The sequence below is a fragment of the Hippocampus guttulatus genome, chromosome 21, assembly GCF_054856545.1.
Source record: "Hippocampus guttulatus isolate MCC_2025c chromosome 21, RoL_Hgut_1.0, whole genome shotgun sequence".
NCBI lineage: Eukaryota > Metazoa > Chordata > Actinopteri > Syngnathiformes > Syngnathidae > Hippocampus > Hippocampus guttulatus.
The window spans coordinates 8828472-8841730 of record NC_141281.1 but is presented as its reverse complement, the minus strand read 5'-3'; the positions used below and the strand labels follow the sequence as shown (position 1 = coordinate 8841730).

General features: G+C 45.8%; 1 protein-coding gene across 1 annotated transcript in view; it reads right to left on the bottom strand.

Moving 5' to 3' along the window:
- Window positions 1–860: 860 nt before the first annotated feature.
- Window positions 861–13259, bottom strand: part of LOC147187008 (cadherin-12-like) — a 73620-nt gene continuing 61221 nt past the window's right edge. Inside the window, exons 9-12 of the mRNA XM_086101918.1 lie at window positions 8999–9120; window positions 7186–7303; window positions 4956–5207; window positions 861–3092 (exon numbers count right to left, since the gene is read on the bottom strand). Coding sequence (XP_085958044.1) covers window positions 2587–3092; window positions 4956–5207; window positions 7186–7303; window positions 8999–9120 — 998 coding nt within the window. The 3' untranslated portion in view covers window positions 861–2586. The remainder of the gene's footprint in view (window positions 3093–4955; window positions 5208–7185; window positions 7304–8998; window positions 9121–13259) is intronic.

Sequence of the window (13259 nt, the reverse complement as noted above, 5' to 3'; positions counted from 1 at the left end):
CAGACTTTTGATGCGAGCCAAGAAGTAAGAATAAGCCACTGTCTTATCTTTTCCATAGGGTGCATAGAAAATTCAAATATTCAAGATATCTAAAGAAAAAACATCCTAAAAGCAAATTTTATTCAATATAAAAATTTAGTTTTTTTTTTTGTTTTACGGACCCCCCATTGGGTAAAAGTCCAGCTCCGCCATTGAATGATTTGTGACTAATGTGATGCATTTGAACTGTGATTTCTGACAACGGGGGGAGGGCGCGATGAAGTTAAAGTGTAGACCGCTTCATTAGCATCTCACGCTTGTCAAGGGGCGAATATTTGAGTTGAGATCTTATTTCGGGAGCATTCGGAAACTTTTCATTTTTTTTGATGCAGCGGGGTGGGGGCGCTGTGAAATTGCTTTTGGACAAAATCAAACTGTAAAATATCTGGCCGGCTTGGTTGGAAGGTAAGCATTGATGAGTGACAGAAACAAGAAGCGATTCACGACGTTGGCGTCCCGCCAGACCTTCCATTAGGTTGTTAGCGCGCGCCGCGAAATGGGACGCTCTTACAACACCGCAGACATCACTTTTTCTCCATTACCAGCAAACCTCAGCGGGCTAATTGTTGATTCTTCATTTTGGGGCGGAGGGTTGGGGGTGGTGGTGGGGGGGGGGGGCACTCAGCGGAGGATTTACTTCTCAAGTGAGATATGGCCGATTGTCTTATTGTGGGGATTACTCGGAGAATGTAACATTGTGTTTATCTGATGAATGACAAGGGAGGTACGAGGAGGTGTGAAGGAGGTTAATCGCTTGTTGGAAAAAAAAAAAAGGTTGCAAGTCCAGGTCTCGAGTTTGGAGAAACTTTTTACCCGACGCAAAAGTTTAAGTGTTTTATTTAAGAAAAAAAATGTGTTGATAACATGACAGAACTGCAGTATTTAGCCCTAATGTCGTTCTCGCTTTTTTTTTTTTTTTTAATTCGTTTACAAGACTAGTACAAGTCTATTCACATGACCGGACCTAACAGGAACATCCATTTTCTTCACCTGGGCCGTTGTTACAAAAAGTATCTCCCCCCAAAAAAAAAATTACAAAAAAAAAAAAAAAAAAAGTATGACTGCGAGATAAATAGATAAATACAACAAGCAAATAAATCAGCCGATAAATAAATAGAAGGATAAATAACATTCAAAAAAACATCTTTGGCCTGACGGGGGGCCACAAAAGTGACGTCGTCGGTCGTTTTGCTCGCGTCGAAAAAAAACATCGGACGTGCGTGGCGTGAAATCTTCTATTGAGGCACTTTGAAGGATGTTCACGGAAATGACATCATCTCCACGGATTACGCGTCAAACACATTCAAACTGAATGACTGATATCAGCACGTCACTGGATGCTCTCGCCGTTGATTTTTTTTTTTTTTTGGTGTTTATGTTTTGTTACAATTGTGGGACCGATCGTGAAAACAATTTAAAAGACAGAACCGGGGGGAAAATGATGGAAAGATGTTCACCGGGCATTTTAGGACATGCTCGGGCATCGGAGTCAGGTGTCAAGACAGGAAATGTGGGGGGGGGGGGGGGAGTCTCAGGGAAGAGAGATGTCAAGTTGATTAAATGACAGCGTCAGATATCAGAAAAGAGTCGTCACATGTCAGGAAAGAATTGCTCCTTTTTCGTGGCGTTGCGTTTTCGTTTCGGCAAACTGTCAAGTCGATGCAATTGCGCCAAACGGCATCAGGAAGAAAACTACACAGAAGGAAACTCAAATAAGCTGCCAGGCTGTCTCTCTTAAGTGGAATACTTCCCCCGCGGCCTCGTTTTCCAAAAAGGAGGGGCTTGTGCTCCGCTCCGCTACGTCACGGCACATGTTGGCATTCTTGGTTCCCTCACAAAATTGCTGCTCGACGCTCCCGCGACCAAAAACACATTTTGTCACGTAACCCCTCACCCGGTTGTTTCGACAGCCACTTGACACCATCCGAAGCATTTTTTTTTTTTTGTCTTTGTCTCATCAGACCACGGTTCCAGTAATCCATGTCCATATTCTATTTGGATTCAGTAAATGGATTTTTCATGTTGCAATTTTTAGGGGAGGCGTCCTTCTAGGATGACCAATCGAATGCGGTGTGTTATGTCAGATCATTGCCAGCCTGACCCTGTCTCAGGCGCACTTGGGCCTAATTTGGAGATTTCGCCGAGGGGACAGAAAATTCAAACCGTAAAGCTGTACCATTGTCTTCAGTTCGATAAATTTCCTTCGGCGTTACCCCGTGAGAATAAATATTGACCGACATTTGAGGGGTATAGTCACTTCTGTAAAATGCTGTGTATAGACTTGACAGATATCCAAAGATGCATTTCCATAAACATGACTTTTTTTTTTCTTCCTGACACCGCATGACTTTTATGCTGACGTTCAATATCAGCGGCTAAAATCCAATAAACTGGCCAGCATATCTTCCTGAGACTTTTTCCACAATCTGACACCTGACCCACCTGCCCCCTAACACCCAAGGACATCCTAAACCGTCCACCGTGCCAAAGGCGGGCTCACCAAACAAAACAAGGTAACACGTTTGCTTGTGGAGTCGGCGAGTAGCCTCAATGCTCCGTGTTCGTCGAGTCCGAGCGGGCTTCCGACTGCTCCCCGAATATTCCCGCCAGTGTCTTAAAGCGCGGCCCCCAGTCGTTGAGGTAATCGTAGTCCTCCTCGGCATCCACGGCCAGCGATTCGATGGAGCTAAGCGACTCGGCCACCGAGCCGTTGCCCTCGTAGGCGTAAGTGGCGAGCGAGTCATACGGCGGCGCCGAGTTGTCGCCGTCGTGCTCCTTCAGCCGCTGGTTGATGAATGCCCGGATGTCGGCGCTGTCCTTCGAGGGGGGCGCCCTGGGACCCTGTTTGACCTCCGGCTTGACGTCCCGGCGGAAAAGGTTGTCCTTGACGACTTTGGGGTTGCGCAGCGTCCCCATGTCGAAGGCGTGCGTGTCCTCCTCGCCGCCACCTTCGTCGTCGTAGTGGATCACGTTGTCCCGAATGTCCTCTTTGGACGACATCAGCGTCTCCTTCTTTTTCTGCCGCTTCAAACCCACGTAGAGGACCACTATGACTGTGGGGAGGGGGGGGGGGCACACACCAAAAGAGAAAAGAACGTGAACTAATAGCTTTTAACTCATTCACTCCCAAAGACGTTTTTAAACGTCTTTTCAGACTTGGTCTAGAATTGGCTAGTACTGAATGAGTTAATTTACCCCCCCCCCCCCCCCCGCGCACCCCCTCCCACAACCCAATTCAGTGTGAGGCTAACATGAGAAACATTCTGATCATTTTTGAGTGTTTTATTCTTGAGGATAAAGACAAGGCTCATTTTTGTAAAAATCTCAATTTTAGACCTAGCATGTTAGCACGTGATGCCGCCCCACAGTGCAACTGTCATGTATAAAGCCTACCCCCCCTGAACCAAGTCCAGTAACGTCGATCTGCACAAATCTGACATTCTCTTTGACTTTCACGCACGTTCCGCCTCGCTTGAACCCCCGCACGTGCGCACATTTGACCCTCACGTCTCCGCTCACGAGGAATTGCTACTTCTCTGGCCGCCCCGAGCAGTTCAAAAACAAATATATCAAGAACATTGTGCACTGTGCGCCACTGCCCGGAATTCATTTGGAGGTTAAACACGCAAACCTTCCGTGGTTGCGCTTGTCGTGTACACTAGTTTGTGTTCCAACTGTGACTAATTTCTTGGTAAAAATTGATGTATAAACAAACATGATCAAATCGCAGATTTGGATAAAAATCTAAATGGATAAAATAAAACTCTAAGTAGGTCTCCTCGCTCACTTCCATCCCTCTCTCTCCCCCGCTCCATTTCTGTGCTCGGTGTAGTGTGCCAGCACCCCCTAGTGGCCGCTCTGCAGGACACAGCAACAACCCGTCACTTATTCATGAGCCAACCTGGCTCAAAACTTCATCGGCGGCTTCACAATGCAAATGAGAGACGGCTGATCTGCTTAATATAGCTCATCGCTCGACCTCGCCGCTCATCCCCAATAATCCTGCTCCGGAATCCAGTGCGGACCAGTTTTTCCCCCCCCCGTGAGAATGGAAGCCATATTGATGAAGTATGATTAAATACATGATTTAAAAACAAGGAGGGGGTGCCTATGTCTCACCACCTGTTCTTTTCCCAGATTATGTATTGATTTCTGTGCATTCTTTATGTGTGTGTGTATGTAAAAAAAAAAAAAAAATATATATATATATATATACTGTATATATATTTTTTTTCTCCTCAAACTGCCCCTGCCCAGCCATGATGTAGAGTGACCACCGTGGAGCCAAGAAAATAATAAAGTCAAGTTGGAAAGCCTGCCCTTGATTCACAGCAACACGTTAACTTCTACAAAGCAATGACCGTCCGGCGTTCATGCTTCACAAAACAACGCCATCAAGTTCGCCGTTAACTCGCCCTCCCTCGTATGTAAATGAGGTAGGGCATTAACAGCTCGGGATGAAAGCGTTCCGCCATCACCTTGCAGGGAACTTCGGTTTCGGGTCATATAATCTGCCCCCCCCCCCCCCCCCTCCCAATCCCCCTTCCAGCAGTCATGATTGTCTCAAAAATGAACACATTCATAGTTTGTGTCCTCTAATCATCCCAACACGCTTCAAAACGACAAGACACGCATCGAGCAGTGTAAACACTGAGGACATGTTTGGGAAATTAGGTGGATTGCCTTGTTGTGGATGGCGCCATGCGGTTGCCGTGGCAACTATCTGTCTTAGAGAAGGGCTCGACCACACGTGGACGCATCTATTGGAGGATTGCAAATGTCAAAATGTTCTTGTCTCAGACAACAAAACGGTTTCAAGATATGATGTTGAAGAAGTTTTGGAAGAACCCTCATTGTCTTTGACATGGCACGTGTAGAAGAAAGCAGTTCGAGAGCTGTCCGGACGGCATACTGACCCAGCAGGATGACGATGCACAAGAGGATGGCGATGAGCGCGCCCGTGCTCAGGCCAACCGGTAGGAAAATGGCCTCGGCGCTGCACGTCAGCAACGAGCCGTCGGCCGCGCAGCCGCACACTCGGATGGTCAACGTTCCCGTGCTGCTCTTGGGTGGGTAACCGTTGTCCTCGATCACCACGGGCAGGTGGTAGATCTCCTGCGAGCGTCGTCGGAAGCCGCCGCGCTTGGTCACGATGCCGGCGGTGTTGTCTAGACCGGAGCACAAGGTCGGTTGGCATTGGACGCTGCGTTTTTGAGTGTTGCCGAAAAATATATGAGGCACGTCATGAAAAATTGAAACAAAATCTCCCTTAAACATAAATGGGTGCTATATTTTAGTTATTTCAGCGTAGGAGTTTTATGTTTCATGCAATGCAAAAGTGAGTCGGGAAAAAAAAAAACGCAACAGTGTCGACAGACAACGAAGAAAATTAACAAGCGGCGACGACGTTTGAAGGCGATGGAGGCCGACGTGTCGCGTAACACCGAGCAAACGTGTCAAGATAAGAGCGGCCCGGTTCTGTCGGCTCGGGCTGGACCGCCTGACCCGCTGTCACGGCCGCTTTGTTTCTCACAACAAGGCCGCCGCTTCTTCTTGACAGGAAGGGGGAGGTCGGGCGTTTCAGCGCACCTTTGCAGCAGTCTCGCTTTCTCGCTCTGCGTACCTCACAATCAACCTGCTGGTGGCGCCGCTGATGTTTACTTGCCGTCCCTGCCTATCGCGTCTCCCAGCGGCCCAATGTGTTCATAGGGCCGCCCGATGGGAGGGACGGGGGTTCTGAAAGGTAAAAGTGAGCTGAGCTTTTGGGATGCGGGCTCGTCACGGATGGTGAACGCATTGGCTTCCCCCCGGGCAGACTTCATCCCGACATGGCCCACTTTTCCACTTCAAAGACCTCGGCCATTCGAGCCCTCCATGGTGGCCAACCGCCCACCTTTGAGATGCATTTATTTATGTTTTGTGGTGAGCGGTTTGACATCATTGTGGGGGCGTTAGCGGTGGCTAGCACTACAAAAAAAGGGATCTTTGTGAAAAACACTGAGGAGTGGCATTCAAAGAAATTCTGAAGAATGATGTCAGGGCAATTTTAGCTGGTGTATATGTATTTTTAATTCAAATTTAACTAAGGGAGGCAATGTGAGGCTCAGAGCTAAATATTTTCACGGTCAGAAGGGTCAGAAAAGAATGGACATCAACTAGTTCTGGTGGGGAAACATTTAGCTCATCAACATTTTTCATTTTAGTTTCTTTTTCGTTTTGACTTTTGTTGTTTAACTTCAGACGGTTTTAAATAGTTTTTAGAGCAGGTTTGTTGTTTTTTGTCAAGATTTTAAAAAATGCCTGTCAAGTATTGCTACAATTCTCAAACCTTCCTTCTTATGTACGGACATACATCAACGCCGAAATAAATACATTTGAAATCAACACGGAAAACTCATCAATAACATTAATTGACAAAGTCGAAAACTGTCGGAATTATAGTTAGCTTTATCAACCTATGATGTTACAGTTATCTTAACGGATTGCGCCCTCTACAGGTTGCTTCCAAGCATTAAAAACTGACGTAATAAGTTTTATAAACGTATGATGTCGTTCCAGTTAGCTTAACGGATTGCGCCCTCTAGTGGTTGTTTTCAAGCATTAAAAACTGCCGTAATTATAGTTAGTTTTACAAACGTATGATGTCGTTCCAGTTAGCTTAACGGAGTGCGCCCTCTAGTGGTTGTTTTCAAGCATAAAAAACTGCCGTAATTATAGTTAGTTTTACAAACGTATGATGTCGTTCCAGTTAGCTTAACGGATTGCGCCCTGTAGCGGTTGCTTCCAAGCATTAAAAATTGCCGTACTTAAGAGTTAGTTTTATCAATGTATGATGTCGTTAGTTAGCTTAACGGATTGCGCCCTCTAGCGGTTGCTTCTAGGCATTAGTCAGTTCCAGGAGACAAAAAAACAGGCTCACACAGTTACCGAAGACATGCCAAATTTACCAGCCTGGTAAAGCTCACTCCTTACATTTGTACCATGTGTTGTATACATATATATCTTCCCATATTTACACTGAACACGTTTAGTAATTCTCCTCAAACTGCCCCTGAATTTTGCCCCCCCCCCCTTCCTTTTTCCATGATTACGAATATTCTCTCACTTGATTGAAATGTGGGCTGGTTGCCGCCATACTCGACTTACTTCCAAAGTCTCTGATGGTGAAGTTCTTGTTCCTTACTTCGTCTTTTGTTGCTTTGAAGGAGAACTGCTGGCCAGAGTTGGGCACATCTTGATCCTTTGCGCTGAACAGCTGAATCACCTTTTCGGATGACAACAAAACACATTTAAAAGTGATGTCGCAACTGAGCGCTTTCGGTGTAGACCTCGCTCAAGTCGAAGCAGCCGAAATTTGCAAGCTACCATCCATCATTGGTCGGGACCGCCGCGGCACGCCTGCGAATTGGACCGCGTGGATCATAAACTCACGTTTGCTTGGTGAGGTTGTGTCATAATAAACTCGTGGACACAGTCGCTGATTCAGCCGCCTCCCTTTGAGCCAATAAAATATTGGAAAACGGCTCTCGGTATGACTCAATCAGATTTTGGAGGAAATTGGGCCGTCAAGAGTGGAGTTTGGTCGGCTTTTGTGGTTTATGGCAGAAACTTTTTTTGTTGTTGTTGCAATTTAACATTTCGTATCTGTCCAGTACAGGGGCTACTTGGTTCAAGATAGTTCAGTTTCTTGGGCGGCGGCGTACGGCCACATTTGTCATCGGAACGGGCTGTAGCCTATCACTGACATACACAAACACAAAAATAAGTCTTGACTGCAGTACTTGATGACATATAAAACTTATCTGGGGCATGAATACGAAACAAATGAAAAACACCCAGCATGGTGTTAACACTCATGTCGGTTAATCGAATATTCTTACGCTGAGCAAACTCGTTAATATCTTAATACCCAAGTGACAGGTTGAAACAAAACACTCTTTGTAAAGGCAGATCAAGTTGATTTTCGTCAGTCAGGCAATCAATGTCGTAGGCCAGGAAATGTCCACGCGCAATGTTTGGAGCCCCGCATTCGACTTGATGACTGTTGTTGATCCCATTGGATGAACCGAGTCAATATGTCTTTGCACTTTAATTGAACAGCTGACACGACTGTCCCCGCTGAGCCGTGCTCCGTCAATAACAACCTCGTCGCGCCGACTGGCGACATCCAATAAATCGTCTTTCAATTTGAAAGCGGCGCCACAACTTATTTTGCACATCAGCGAAAATTCCAGAAGAGAGAGAGAAAAAAAACGTCTCTCGATAACTGCGGCGAATATCTCCTCGATGCGGCGATGTGATCGAGTGCCAAACGACGCCCGCCGCATGGAGATGCTAGCTAATGAGCTCATTTGCAGGCGCCGGTGCTTTCCAGTCCTTATTTACTCGCGCGTTCAGATGGGCTCTGTCTTAAATGCATCATGCAAAAAAATACTGCAGGATGACTTTCACTTTCCAATGAAATATACCGTCCTTGTCGATTAAGAACTTCACACTGGTGACCTGAGCCTAAGAGCAGTGTGGACAAAAATAATGGGACGGAAGGACTTCTTCTTTCCACGGTACAGCCAACCAAACAGTGAGTGATTAATGAGCAATATCGATACAAAACATCGAATGACGTCTAAAAACATAACACGTTGAAATAAAATTCACCAGCGATCAAAGGTGCTTTCAATAGATTGACATAGCAACACAGAGGCTGAAATCTGATTGGACCAACAAAAAAAAAAATCTTCCAAAGTGGAAGTATTTTAAAAATAAAATATGACAATTTAAGTTGCAGATATTAGTCAATCGTTCTTATAGTGTCGAGCCAACGGAGAATGCCTTGCTGCCTTGTTAACTTCATCAATCTGCGTTTCTTTCTCATTATTTCCTCAACAGGCTTTCGTTGGGTCAACGCGTGATCACGTGTGGCGTTCAATGTCCTGTGGGGAAATCGGACTGTGCGACGTACCTGTCCCACTTTGGCGTTTTCACACACAAAGCTCTCGTAGGGACTGGCGAGTTCAGGCGGGAACTCGTTGATGTCCAACACGTGGACGGAGACGGCCACCCGGCTGGTCAGAACTGGACTGTCTGGATGGTGAAAGATAAAACATGTTTCGAAATTGGATGTGAGACGACGAGGCGACTGCAACAAAGGTGGCAGTGACATTGTGTGGCCAGTAGAGGAATTGCAGTCCCAATATTTTTGCTCGCGCACTTATAAGCCAAAATACTGAAGATTCACTTTGCAAGTCAATTGACAGTGTGTGCCCCAAAATTATGTTTGGGCCCCGTGAATTTTAAAATACTGTCCTTCGAATAAAGAAAAAAAGTTCATGAAAATATATTATCTGAATGACATTTACGTGACGGAGGATATGATGGTAGATTATACAGTATATATATTTTTACCCCCAAATAAGTCTTCTAAAACATCAAACAGACAAACGATTAATAATCTTGAAAGGATATCCAGTTCAGAATTTGATGGAGACGATTATTCGTGAGATATTCTTGGTGGTAAATGTACATGCGACTCACACGGTTAAATGGAAGCAGGAGAGCCTCCCACCCCCCTCCGGGAGACCTCGACAGCGTTCCATCAGTGCGTTACGAGGAAATGTTCTTTTTATACAACAGCCCCAGAAAGGTAAACTTTATGGATTTGATGTGGGAATAGGCTTTTCTCCGCTTACTAAGGTTGGAGATGGGGAGGCGGCAGGGATTGGGGGTGAGGGGGATCTCGCCGAGTCGTCTCGAGGGGATTTGAGATGCAAGACCTGGGCTCAGTGAGTAACCCGCCTCTGACCTTGACGCCGAAAGCAATCTCGCCATGCCAGGAGCCACTTTGTATTTGCTCAGAAAGTGCCGAGGTCCCGGATGCTTTGGAGACCTTCAAATCTTCTTTTACCTCGAAGACAGTTTTTTTTAAAAGAAACGCTTTGATGACGACAGTACAATCCTGACTGGACGATTCAGTCCACTAGGTGGCACCATTGTACCAAAATCCCTTGGCGTCTTCCTGAGCCTCATAACACAGCATGCGCAAGTTGTTTTTATGAATCAGAATTCCTCAGAGGCCAGAGCCGAGCGTTTCTGCTGCTTATCACTTATTATTATTATTTTTTTTTAAAAATTAAACCTGTTCGAACACAACGTTTCTCAAACCTTTTCTGGTGCATGATATTCACACCAAGTAAATGTTGACTTGGGGTCACACCAAATGCAAGAGCTGTCATGATGTGACCAGAATATATTTGTAGGGTAATGTAGAGGTTACGGCCGCGGTTACAATTGAGTCCAGGATTTGCCCTTTATTTGACCTCCTGTATGAAAACTGAGAAGAAACCATCCAGGAACTGGAGAGGCTTCACACTTAGTTTTTCTGACACATCAAATGATGCTCCGGACCAAGCTACATAAGTAGAACATCTTTTTTTACTGTTTCCCCAATGTTTCAATATAAAGCAGAAAATAGCATGGGCAACTGTGGCTCTCCTTTCCCACTTGCAAGTAGATTACAATCGGTGAGCATACAGCCTGCTCACTGGTTGTTTTTCGGGAAGCGAGACTCCGTCGTTCTTCACTGAAAAGGCCCAAAGACACCGACTGAATCGTGTTGAAGGGAGGAGAGGAGCTTCGTTAAGTCACGCCATAGCCTCGTCTAATAGAAATTAAGTGCTTTGCACCAGTCTTGTGGCATTTTAAAACTTTTTTGGGTGGGGCCTTCCAAATTGTTGGTGTTCGCAGCAGGGCTTGGTTCCTCGCTGAACTGTCGAAACTCATTAAAAAAATAAAATGATAATAAGATTTTGTGCTGACTTTTATTGTCCCCTGATTTGGGTGTATTTTGATTTGGTGGTGTGCCGTGAGATTTTCTGATAATTTTTGGAGTAGTGAAAAAAGAAATGTAGCTTGGGAGACTGAGAATGTTGCAAAGTAAGCCACTGCAATAAAGCACACCCTAAAAGACAGGATTGCAAGTCCAACCGTAAGGAAAAGCTACGACGAGCTTCCTCACTGCCCCGAAGCAAGGCGATTATTTTTCGCACCGCGGTTCTTCGTCGCATGAGAGCAGCCAAGAGAGCGCATGTTCCCGTAACCCCGGCTTCCTCTCCGAGGCGCCTTCTACGGCCGCGTCTCTGGAGTGCTGCAGATGGCGCTCTCATTTTGCTGCATGACTGCGGCGGCAGGCGCAGGGAAATCTCCGGGGAGAGAGTGAGAGCAACTGTCGTGTTTTTTGTTTTTTGTTTTCCCTGCGCTTTCACTTGGCCGTGGTCAGAGAAGCAAAAGGGAACGTGATCGACGGCTCTATTACTGAGCAATCGCAGATGCCTCCTGATTACTTCACAGGGTGATTTCAACGGGCATTACTTTACATTTAATTGTGAATGAAGAACCTCAGTTGGCAAAATAAGCCTCTTGCCTTTTGGCTGAAAAATGGATTCTCAACCTTTGCTGACAGCACAACACAAAATGAATTGACACGAACCTGATCATTGCCAAGACGTACCACAAACTTCTGGATTGGTCAAGCACTGCTTTTATCTACATCAAGGGGGGTCAAACTCATTTTTGTCACGGGCCACATTGCCGTTCCGGTTTCCCTTGGAGGGCCGTTATGACTGTGAATTTTGTCAAACCAAATGTTGAACCACCTCCACATATCGCATACGTGGCACACAACAAATTGATGGATAACTTGTTTTGAAAGAAGTCAAGAATAATGGCTTGTTCAAATATTGTTGTTTATGGATTAGATAATTAGCAAGCGTCATGGAAGTTGACATGCTTGATTTGCCACATTAAAATGATGTGGCGGGCCAGATCAGGCCCCCGGGCCTTGACTTTGACACCTGTGCTTTACAAGAAGCTCCTCACCTCACTTGAACACACTTCCTTGGCATCACAAAGGCACAAAATGTTGGCGAACCACTACTTTTGTTGAAAACAGCATATCACAGTTTTAAATTTCTTTTTTAAAGCAAATAATGGCAGGCAGGTTTAAAAAAAAATGTTGACAGAACATTAAAAAAAAAAATCTTGTCGCGGGCCGCTGAAAATTGGATGACGGGCCACAAATGGCCCCGGGCCATAGTTTGGACACGGCTGCTTTACAATGGAAATACTATGAAGTTTGGACTTCAATAGATGACCTAAACAGCATTTCCTGGCGAAGGGAAAAAAAAAAAAAAAAAAAGGTTTCAACTGCCAAAGCACCAAGTCACAAAGTCAATTCCCGCACATGCGAAAGTGTTTTGCGGTTTCACAACACATCTGTCTGACTTGCTCGTCTCCTTGGCGAGGAAGCATTATTTGCGCAGGGGTTGACTTCATTGTGACTTCAAACAAGTGACAACGCCGTGCGCGGCGATGACAGGACGGGGCGGCCAAAAAAAGACAAGCATCCAATAGCCCTGAGCTCAACCTCCTGCCAAATCCCATTCAAGGTCAAGAGCACATTTCTTCTCTCATGTCGGATGAGACGTGCCTATCGCTGCCAGGACGGGAAAGCGTGCGGCCATTATTTTACACGAGCAACCTGACCGGGTGTCATTCCTGCTCTCGAGGAACATTCCAGGCCGCCGCATGGAAGCTAGATAAGAGCACCAGCGAGGCGCAGGTGGGCGAGGACGATGCAGAAAGGAATGCATTGTTCCCTCGCTATATGGCCCTTCATCTGCTATAGCACAGATTTTTTATTATTTTTTTAGAACCCATCGCCCTGTGGGCTACATTACATAAATACTAGCTAAAGTGCGGAAAATTGGGCTTTCGAGACTTTTTCATGTTTCAACAGGTGCCAGGGTAGTTCTGGGTGGCAGAAAGAAATTGAAAATGACAAATTACAGTTTCACTGTTTGATCAACACCCAAAACTGCTGTTTTTTTGTTCCCCAATTTGACTTTTCAATGCCAACATTTGCTTGGGCTGTCTTGAAAAGATTTGGCAAATCATGCTAGCCTGCTAGCTAATACGCCGCTCTACAATAAGCTATCGCAGGGGAGTCCAAACTTTTAAAAAAATACGCTTTAATCGTTCTGTTCCTGCACTGACAAAGACCTCAACGCTCTTCTGAGTCCGAAATAAAAAGTTTGAACTGAAATGAATGGCCATCAAAAAGCTCTGAGTTGCTCTTGTCGCGCAGTTGGGTGACTCCAAAGCCCCTCGCCTCGCGCGCGCACCCCAAGCACGACCGGCGTGTCGCTGCCGTGACCTTGATAGGAAGC